This window comes from Eutrigla gurnardus (genome assembly GCF_963514095.1).
Source record: "Eutrigla gurnardus genome assembly, chromosome: 7".
Lineage (NCBI taxonomy): Eukaryota > Metazoa > Chordata > Actinopteri > Perciformes > Triglidae > Eutrigla > Eutrigla gurnardus.
In genome coordinates, this window is record NC_139921.1 from 27,692,907 (window position 1) to 27,703,478 (window position 10,572).

A 10,572-nucleotide genomic window follows, 5' to 3' on the forward strand; every position below is an offset into this window, starting at 1 on the left:
TTAAAACTACACACATGCAGTGTTGTGTTTGACCACCAGATGGCAGACAAACTCAACCAGGAGTTCCCAAACATGAGATGATTAAAGAGCAACTAAACCCCCAAACTTTTTTTTTTTTTTTTCCATTTCACTCAGCACAACTTTTTCAGTCAGTCTGGATGAAATTATGGCAACAGAAATAGGCTCTTCTGCTGTTCCTTGGTTCAGTTTTAGACGCTAGAAAATACATTTAACACAATTTAAGCAATATTTATTTGAGATTTTGTGGTCCTGTTGGACTAACGTCAAACAAGCAAAAACACCTTGTTCAAGAACATGTCGCATATCAGACCAGCTGACACTCAAGTCATCAAGAAACACTGCAGCATCATCAGCTTTAACGCGAAATGAAACATTTCATTCACAGTTACAAAGGTTTTTCAGGTTGTTCAGTTTGTGTCCTGCTTTCTTTTTTTTTTTTGTAAGTGTCCTGTCAACATCTGTAAGAGTTTGTGTGGCTGTCATAGAATTATAGGCTCAAATGGAGATTAGTCTCCGGGAGTAGAGACATGTTCCTCTAGAGAGAGGGCACTTTTAATTTAATATGTTAAATATTAAGATAATTCACAGGATAAAACTGCATCTCTTAATATGCAGAAAAGGTGTCCTCTCTAGTTGGAACATGTCCCTACTCCCAGGGACTCTTCTCTGTTGGAGCTGAACTCCTGGAGCCTGTAGTCCAGCTCCATCTCCGAGGCCTCCTCATCCCCCCTCAGGCTCTCTGGGCTCCGGAGGACCGGGCCTTCCTCGCCTGCAGCAGCCGCTGGCCCTCCCGCCGCTGGTTGATGGCCTTTGTGCTGGCGCGGAGCTTGCGGAGCCTGAGGGCGCGCAGACGCAGCTGAAGGTCCTGGGGGATCTTCCCCCCTCTGGCCTGGATCTCCTTCAGCATCTGAATGGGCGTCTTGGTCAGGGTGAAGTCGCAGATGGTGGGATGCGGCTCCATGCCGACGCGGCACCGACGCATGAACGGGACGTAGCCCACGGCCCAGACCACCACCACGTAGTCGCCCGGGTTCAGCAGGCGCCAGTAGTCCCCGCCCTCAGCTGAGAGGGATAGAACCGGTTTATATACCTTCAGAATGTCACGTCCATCACATTTAAATAACTGCTATGCAGTAAAAAGGAAAGTGTGAGCATCTTACCTGATCTGATGTCATGGTCGTGGTCCTCCACCCTGACAATAGCGTCTGCTATTCCTTTTTTGGTCTGCTTGTCCCGGATCACACCCTTGATGCCTCTGTGAACCTGCGGGGTGAAGAGAAAGAAGCTGCAGCGTGAAGACCCCAAAGAGACCCTTTGCAGCTTTTTGTGTTCCCTTTTCTTTGACCGACCTGCTCCATGTAAACCAGCAGAGACTCCTTGTTGTTCTCCCACTCGATGGGAAGCTCGCTGGCGTGAGGGAACTTGTCGCAGGACAACTCCACCGTCACCTCGAAGCAGTTGGTGTGCATGTAACTGAAGTCGTTCATACCTGCAGAGAAGATGCGGACGAGAAAATCAGCCAATAGCAAATAAATAGGAATAAAATCCCTGAATTGTAGACCTCAAGAAACCCTTCAGAATTTTAAATACATTCTCTTTCATATTAGCCGTCATTGCTATACCACACCTGTCCACTAGATGTCCTCACACATCTCTACCTGGCCCACCTGGCTCTCGTTTCCCAGGTGAGCAGCTCTCCCAGTCGGTGCCAGATTGTCAGCGTTTCTTCCAAACTCTGAAACCTTGTTTTATCTTGACTTCTTTTGATAAATAACTGAGCTGTCCTTGTCAGCCTAGATTGCCTGCATGTGGTCCCCGTCCCGATAGTTGCCTGTACTCACCTGCCTGATGGCGTTTAACGGATTAACCACCTTAATTTAAGAGCTTGAAGAGGAAATTTAGAGATGTGATTGACCCTGTTTTAAGAGGTATGTGTCCACTCACTGCCGGGGACGGTGTGCCAGTTGCCGCCGTTGATGACGTTGTTGTGCGCCTGGAAGTCCTCGTAGTGGCAGATGCGTCGGTCTGGGTTGGACATGGCGAGGTTGGTGGAGGCGTAGACGGTGGCCAGCCAGCGGAAGAAGGCGTTGTCCGCCGTGGGGGTGTCCTCCTGGGGGACCCAGTCGCGGGTGCAGTCGAAGGGATACACGACCACCAGTTCTCCCCCGTGGAGGTTCGCGCTGAGCACGAAGGGAATGTCCTGCATCCAGCTGATGACCGCCCGGGTCTCTGGTGCAACCTGGGAGGGGTGGGGATGGACAGATTAGATGCGTTACGTCACAGATGGTTTGTGATTTCTGGCCAGGGTTGCTTCTATATCTCCCCTATAGACCACACGCATCCTCACCATGGCATCTTCTTTGGTGTAGTACTCCGGGATGGGGATGTAGTGGTTGGGCGCTTTGGATTTATCGCCTGCCGTCTCTTGGGCGTCCCACATGATGGTGTTCAGGTCCGGAAAGTTGTGATTCAGGTCGATTCCTTCATAGGTGTGTCGTCCGTCGGACCAGCCGGACAGTTCAGAGCCCTGCAGCAGATTCATCACCAAACGGGGGACATCAGGGCCTTTCCTTCTTCTTATTAACTCAGCCATATGTAAAGTCATCCCTGAGATGTTGACCATGAGTTTAATATCTAACCATTAGTTCAAGTAGCAATTAGGGCTATTCAAAGTCTTATTATCCACTTATTGACCAAACCCAACCTGCTGTCCAACCCATTTTTCTGAAATGCAACGGAGACAGATCTGCCCTCTCCTTTTAAAACATCTTGGGCAAACTGCCCTTTAACGGCACCTTCTCGTAAGCTGCTTCGTATCCGTCCGGGTTCATGGAGGGCAGGAGGTGGATCCGGGTCTCGGTCACCAGCCGAACGACGCGTTGGTTGCCCTTCTTGTATTCTTTGCACAGATACTGCATGAGGTTGAGGACGAGCTCTCGGCCGAGGGCCTCGTTCCCGTGCATCCCGGCCACGTAGCGAAACTCCGGCTCGCCTGCCAAGAGGGAGGTTTAGAGTCACTTTACATGTGGAGGAATTTTTAATTTCATTCAGTAGGTCAAAGTTAAGTCCCAGAGGCACATCTGGAACAAATAAAACCCTACAGTCTTGTTTTTGTATTCTGTTAGGCAAGAGTGTGAGCAGTTTGCCAGGAATCACACACGGATTTGGCTCCAAATACCACAAAATCTGCTCTTCATACATCAGCAAAAACCACACGAGTCATTTCTTCTTGGATTTGAAGTCAATCATGAGACTGCAGAATCGGCTGGTGCCAATTAAATAACCCAAATTCCAGTTATTTGGGATTGAAGTAGTTTGAAATATATTTCCTGAAAAGAACAATAAGCTGAAACTCCACTGAATTAATTAGTTTATTTTGGCAGACGTCGAGCTGCCTGCATCTGAAAACAACATCACAAAGGAAATCTGTCTTGTTTGGTGTAATTCAAACCGTTATCAGTTTGTTTATATAAGAGAGGCCTTTTCCTCAAAAGACCCCCACCCCCCAGCCTCCCTGTGTGCTGCTGCTATACACAAAACTCTGTATAAACACTGCAGGAAGTTGGACCACAAACTGTTGTAACCTTTCAGCTCACAGGAGATGAGATGCTCTCACCTAGCTCATGTTTGCCTGGGTTGTCGGAGATCTCCATGACGTACATCTTCAGACCCATGTAGCTCCTCCCGATGGTGTAGACGCGGGTGATGTCCGGACACTCCTCCGTCACAGACTTCATGAGCTTCAGGGTTAAAAGACAGGCGGAGGAAGTAGTCAGACAAGTCCCAACACTGTAGGAATACTGTCACAAGTTGGACTAAAAGTCTCACAAATGGTTAAATCTGAACTGTGAGGAAATCTGCAAACTGTTAAGACTGTTGGGTTAAAAAAACAAGAAGTCTGGCATTAGCTTGAGGGGAAACCCAACTGACTCATGGGACATGTGTGCAGCCAGTCTTACTCTCTAACCTTTCTCATCTCTTTGTAGTTGTGCTGTCTGAAGTCCAGGTCGTCGTTCGATCCTCGTTCCTGGTACATTTTAGTCGGATCTACGAGGAAAAAGAGCACATAGGCTTCCTTTGGTCGACTGAAAGACAATGTGGTTTAATGTGGCTCAACGCTGCAGCCGTACATACCATGGACACGGCAGCCGAGTATCTCCGCCCGGAGGCAGATGGTCCCGTTGTGGTACCAGGTCTGAGGGTTGATGCGGATGAAACGGGCCACGGTGGGAGCGGGAAAGAGTCCGAGCACCGGGGTCTCGGGATTCTGGTTTCCTTCAAATACCTGTTCAACCAATAAGACGATATGTCTGAACATGTGTTCCTTTGGTGATCCCCTCCAACAACATCATCAGGTCAAACGTTTCTTTAGTTTATTATCCGCTAAAACTGCTAGCATCCCCGAGCTAACATGCTAAACCAAGAAGGTGAACTTAGTCGGCATTATTCCTGTTAAACATCAGCCGGAGATTCTTGTTCATCTACATCTGGATCTGGATTTTCTGGGGATATGTGTTTGCCAGATATATTTAAGAATGGAAATAAATTAAATCTGTGCGGGTTCTTGACCCCTGAACCAACTTTCAACCATGTCTGACTGAAATCTGTTTGATGTATTTGAACAGAAAACAATGTTTCACTGTGAATACACCTTTTGATTTTCTCATCGAGGCCCTATGTAATATTATACTGTTATTATGTCGACCACACATAACTTGAATCGTTTTCTCTCTACTTCTGAGTGGGTGACTGGTTTTGTGCACGGTTCATATTTCACTCTGGCACCAACTCTTGGAAGTAAACTAAGAGTAGTAGCAGGTCTTACCGCCTCTTCTGTCCCGTTCATGCAGGGCTTCCAGGAAACCGAGTCGTTACTCAGCTGGACTTTATAGGTGCGGACCCAGTCCCAACTGTTACAAAGAGACATAGTTTTAATAGTCAGTGTAGTGAAAGAACATGTGCTCTGACTTGTGTGTGTGTTTTTGGCAGCAGCTTCTAACCCTTCTAACCCCCTGATACTACCTGACCTCCAGATGGAGCTTCGGCCCTGCAGGATGACCCCGGTGAACAGGGTGAGGTGGATGGCGTCCACCTCCAGCCACTGGTGCTGGTCCTTGTACTCCGCACACCAGGCGCCGTCGTACAGGTCCCCGTCCTCAATGCCGGACTGAAAAAAAAACCCACATGCAACACAAAGGTTTTTTTGTCAGCTGCAGAATCCCAGTCCAGAAACCCTTTGCTCTGCCTCACATTGCATAAGATTGTGGTGTTGACCCTGATTGTAAATAATTGCTTTCAGGCTGCAGAACAGGAGACGGGGTGGGGAGGTGGACTAGCCCTGCTGGCTGCGTGTTTTACAGGTTATTTTTATTTAATTTTACAAGAAAAGTGACAGGAGTACGCTCACTGAGGTTTTTTTTTTTTTTTGTTATAGTGAGAAATTAAACTTGCCAATAAAAGCAAAGGGAAAAAGTGATGGAGAGGGAGATCTGCTTTAAATATGCAGCAGAAGTTATAAACTGAAATAAAACATAATGATCGAGAAAGGACATAATATGTTTTGCTATTAATTTGTGGATTTTTACACCCCATAAGCCTGTAATTTGATATTGTGTAGAAACCTTCCATAAGAATTATACACTTTTGCCACTTCAGCCTTTTTAAAATCAACTCCACCTCTTTGGTCTGGACTGAAATGTAAGCTGTAAAGTTCTTCAATTTTTCACCAAATACAAAACTATTGACATTCCCATCATCCTCAGTACTGTGGTGTACTATGTGTTTAGTGCCAAATAGCAAATGTGGAAGACTGTGAGTACTCATCAGATTATGAAAATGATCTATTCTAACATTTCTGATCATCTTATTGACCTCAGCAGGATCTTTCCCCCAAAAACAAAAACATTCCCTCCAAAGCTTCGGTACAATCAAGTGAAGTGATTCTCCTTATCTTCCCCTCTCTCCCTTTCAGACTTCCTGTTTCCTGTCATTCTATCTCTTTGAATGCCTGCTTTGTGATCCAGATCCAGACCCACCTGGAGGTTCAGCCTCCCCCTGTGAGGACCCAGACCCGTCCGCTGGTAGGAGGACGCCCGGATCTGGCTGTCGTCGACCCGCAGGGACTCCAGGCCGAGTGGAGGGCAGTCTGGAAGGGAAAAAGGAGGTAAAAGTCTTGAGATGCTGATCTGCTGAATGGGTTAAAAAAACCCTCTCCCTCTTGTTCCTCTGAGTAAGCAAACACATGTCTGATGTGATGAGGACTCGGTTTTTGTTTGGAGTATCTCCAATCATCCCGGGTCGCTTCAGAGGAGTTTGGAGGCCCCTCCGCAACGGAAACGGCCGATAAGTGAATCCGTGGAGGGTTTGAATGTAATCTGAGACAGAGTTGAGGGTTGAGGGAGAGTGGAGTCGAACGTCCAGCAGAGCTGCAGCTGGAGAAGATTTCATGGCTTTGGAAACGAACAATAACAGCCCCATTAATCTTAAACCACTACGAGTGCTGGCAGGTTAAAAACAGTTTGTTCTCTTAAGGCCAAGAAGTCTGAGTATTTAGTGAGAGGAAACGGAATAGTTGTTGGTTTCAGACTGTTAAGAGACTCACTATTTTATGACAATAATAATAATAATAATCATACATAAATAATCCTAATCAATAAAATGATCCACATGAATAGAGAGGTAATAAATAAACCACATATTTATGGCTATTCAGTAAATGTGACTTCACAACCTTCTTTTATGTGTTAATCCTCTACACGGCTGAAACAAATACTTGATTAATCGACTACTTTATCAATAGAGAATACATCTGCAATAACTGTGATTGTGGTAATTCTTGCAAAAATCCAAATTCACTGGTTTTCAAGTTTTCCGATGTGAATATTTGCTGCTTTGCTTCTTGGATAGTAAATGTTTGGACTGTTTTCTGGCCTTTCATAGACAAACGATCAATAAAGAATATAATTGATAATGAAAGTTTGTAAAGAAGCCATTGTTAACTCAGTAGCTCACTCGGTCTCTGACGTCATCCCTCAATAATTGCACTTCCTGTATTAAAATGAATGTGTTTTATCACTTTGAAGCTTCATGAAAAAGGTCAAACTAAAAGTTTTTGTCCTACCCAGCTGTGTTTTCTTGTCTTCTATCTTGTTGTCTTCTTCCTTTTTGCTGTTGCTTTCTTCTTCCTCGCTGCCTCGGCTGATGTTTTTGGATTCCAGCTGTTTGCCTGTGGTGGGTGACTCTGTCTGTGCTGCGGCCGTTGGAGCCGGTCTGTCTGTGCTGTGATCCTGTGTTGGATTCTGCACGGCGACAGACTCGGTCGTGCTGCTGAACGCCGAGTTCACCTCAGTTGTTGTATCGTCTGTCAGCGCCGCGTCTGAAAATCCTCCCAGAAGAATCAGAGCAGCAGCGGCAGCCAGCAGGCTCAATGACTTTTCCATCTTCCTCTTTGTTTGCCGCTGCAGAGTTCCCTCCGCCACTTTATGTGGAGCCAGACCTCCATGCACATCCCTCCTCCTCCTCCTCAATCCCACCTCCCCTCCCTCACCCTCCCTCCCTCCCTAAATTCCAACAGAATTCCTGGGAAAAATGTGAATTCAAAAGAAAAGACTTACAGCTTACATAATGTGTTTTACTGTACTGTTTTTGTACATCTGTGACTCATTTATTCAGCTTTACTCATTCAAAAGTGTGATATGAAAAGTTTCGACACAATTTACATCACATTTGTTTAAATCTTCTTCCTTTTCCCTCTTTGTTTCTTTCATGAAGGATGCTGAATGTTTACTCCAACAAGGCACCAAAGTACAACTTTGAGGTGTTCTTGTTATCCCCTAAATGTATTTGATAACGTAAGTTACTTTACTTCAACTACATATCCATTTGCATAATAAATCATTGCTTCAATTCAATACAAGCAGGCCTCTTTCTGCACAAGTCGTCCCAAATCCCTTAAGGTTTTCTATACTTCACCAAAACTCTTATGAATTCTGTAGTATTCAGTACTACATGATCCCTCCTCATTACCTTTAAACGGAGACACCCCTTGATGTTTGTGGAACATTACACATTTTTACACAAAGGCAAAGACTGAAATGTGGCAGGTGCATCCTGTCACTGTTTCAGTAAACTGTCAGAATCTGCCATCAGTCTATATGATGGTTCCACGTCACGTAGCAGTGCTGCCTTTGTTCAATTGAATCCTAATTCTGAGTTTTAGTGGACAAATCAGACATCAGAATGCATGTACAGTAAATATATGTATCGCTCCTATCACAACTGACCCTGTGATGTTTTTCACCTTGGCTACATTTATTTTGAAGGGGCAGTTAAAGCTGCTGACTCTGCTGTTCGGACTTGACTTTTGTTTTACACGTCCTCCGCCTCCGTCTGCTCTCCTCAGACTCTCTGGGAAACTTTCTTTTTGACCTCCATGACGATCATGACCTGCAGCTTTTGCTGGTGACTCTGAAATTACATAGAAGCACGCCTCCTGCACTTCCTGTAAAATGTCTAACACAAAACAACTGAAAAAATGTACACCAGCCAAATAAAAAAACAAAAAAGTAGACCGTCCCTGCTAATTGTGGCTATATTAAACTGTTGGAGAGATGAGATTTATTACAGCAACAAATAAAAAAAGCAATTATTTTCAATGAACCCTTGTTTTCTACTTCCAATCAAAACCACATGTTTAGATCACATCTGTTCCTTATTAAAGGAAAAGTGTCATGAGCTTGAATCAGCTTTTATTCCCTTTGCTGTCAACTTCTAGTAAAAGTAGTAATGTTGCAATGCGACATGGGAAAACGAGGCGTTTACTGGCTGCTCGTGACATGTTCCAACAGAAAAACACAAACCGTCTCTAGAGTGAAACCGTCTTGGTGTTTGTGTTTCCAGGTTTGACTCGGCTGTCAGTCTCTCTGTCAGGATGTTAATGATCTGCTCTTCAGCCTCAAAGTTCAGTGGAAACACTTCTGCTGCTCCAAACTGGTTTAAAGTCTGTAATTATTATACCTAAAAATAAAAGAGGCAGAGCAATTTTATTGTCAATTCAGATTGGGAATAAGTGTGTTGCACACTTATGCTCTTATTTAGTTTATTAATGTCTAGCTTTTGTACAAATTGCCTGCAATTACAGTACATGTCAGGGTTTTTTTGGAATAAAATTATGTAATTGTGTTTTTTTTAGAAGACCATTAAACTCACTGACTGAAGGAGGTATAGTTGTAGAAGATCTCTTTGTAGAATCAAGACAGGACATGTGCAACAGCTTCCTTTTGATATTCAGATAACATAAGTAGAGCAACTTTTCACCCACGCAGTCAGGAAATGTGCTTTCTTTTTATTACTCATCTGCAATGATGACAAATGTCATGATTCTGTGATATTTATTCATTGTTCTGGGAATTTACCCGTATTATGTCTTTGATTATATTATTCTAAAATGAGAGAGCTCGTGTTGAGACACCACTTGTTCAGGGTTTCAAGGGCCGAGATAAATTAGACAAAAGCTGACGATTGATGGATGATGGTATAGATATTCCACATGTCAAAAACTGTTCAATATTATTTAAAGATTCAGGGATCCTTCAGTATGATGTTGATCATCTCGTGTTTTAGGAAGTCCGAGTGTGTGCACGTCAATATTCCCTCTCCTTTATTCATTCAATCCAATCACAAACATTTCAACAGAAGAAGAAGTCAGTTGTTTTAACATGTCCAGTCTGTCAAATTGATAGCTGTTGCTAGTTGACAACGTAGCACGTCTGTATAACAACCTTTCGGTTGGGCTGTGAACCAGTGATCAGTTCACCTTGCTGTTGGTTGCACATCATTGTGGTTTTCTAGAGTATTGTTTGTATTCCTTCGTAAAGCCCGCCATGAGTGGTTTCCGTCAGTGCTTTTGAAATCCGTGTATGTTTAGTTTGATACAGAGTACCAAGAGTTGGACCCTGTTGGCTTGAGACCTCCAAGTTGCAGAATAACTGCTAGTTTGTTTTTGTTCATTTACATGGTAAGCTTATGGGTGCTGACCTCCTTTTTGTTCTTTAGCATATTTTTGAGCCAAGAGCTAAGTTACTATCATTTATTCCACTTCATTTTGGTGTATTGGTTATTATTTGTCAGCACCTGTATAGCCTCTTTCTGTTATATTTCCTTGTGCAAATGAACTCTCCTTGGTTAAATGTATCACCTGATTTTAACCAGAACCCCTCCTGTTGTCGCATCCAAATTATATGTTACTGCTCTCCTAAACGAGCTGGGTCATAACACCATAGTAGGCTACTATAAATTATTATTATAAATATGTTATCAACATCATCGTTATTATTATTGTTGTTGTGATTATTATTATTATTGTTATTGTTATTATTATTATTATTATTATTATTATTATTATATTCATCATGGTTATTATTATTGTATATTAATAAGTAGTAGTGTTGGAAATAGAAATGGTTTCCTAAAACGTGACTTTTATTTTGAAATCGAAAATACCTGAACCTGATTGGTGCATTGTGCCGTGACGTGTACACGGGAAATGGCCAC

The 10,572-nt window shown here is 43.7% G+C and overlaps 1 protein-coding gene across 1 annotated transcript; it reads right to left on the reverse strand.

The window, feature by feature from the left end:
- Nucleotides 1-234: 234 nt before the first annotated feature.
- cpxm1a (carboxypeptidase X (M14 family), member 1a) lies at nucleotides 235-7,525 on the reverse strand. The gene is made up of 13 exons (XM_084012690.1): nucleotides 7,142-7,525; nucleotides 6,057-6,166; nucleotides 5,049-5,188; nucleotides 4,847-4,931; nucleotides 4,156-4,306; nucleotides 3,989-4,068; nucleotides 3,638-3,761; nucleotides 2,817-3,013; nucleotides 2,369-2,548; nucleotides 1,966-2,260; nucleotides 1,371-1,510; nucleotides 1,182-1,284; nucleotides 235-1,083 (listed from the first exon to the last, which is right to left on the reverse strand). Exons 1-13 carry the CDS (start codon nucleotides 7,458-7,460, stop codon nucleotides 752-754), a joined length of 2,256 nt encoding a protein of 751 aa, XP_083868816.1. The 5' UTR covers nucleotides 7,461-7,525; the 3' UTR covers nucleotides 235-751.
- Between the last annotated feature and the right edge of the window lie 3,047 nt (nucleotides 7,526-10,572).

What these genes read in the sequence shown, in the direction of transcription:
- cpxm1a (XM_084012690.1), bottom strand. Translation starts at nt 7,460, where the DNA reads ATGGAAAAGTCATTGAGCCTGCTGGCTGCCGCTGCTGCTCTGATTCTT. An exon ending in GGCCGAAGCTCCATCTGGAG is followed by an intron (nt 4,932 to 5,048) that starts GTCAGGTAGTAT and finishes TCTTTGTAACAG; the next exon opens with TTGGGACTGGGTCCGCACCT. An exon ending in ACACCAAAGAAGATGCCATG is followed by an intron (nt 2,261 to 2,368) that starts GTGAGGATGCGT and finishes CACCCCTCCCAG; the next exon opens with GTTGCACCAGAGACCCGGGC.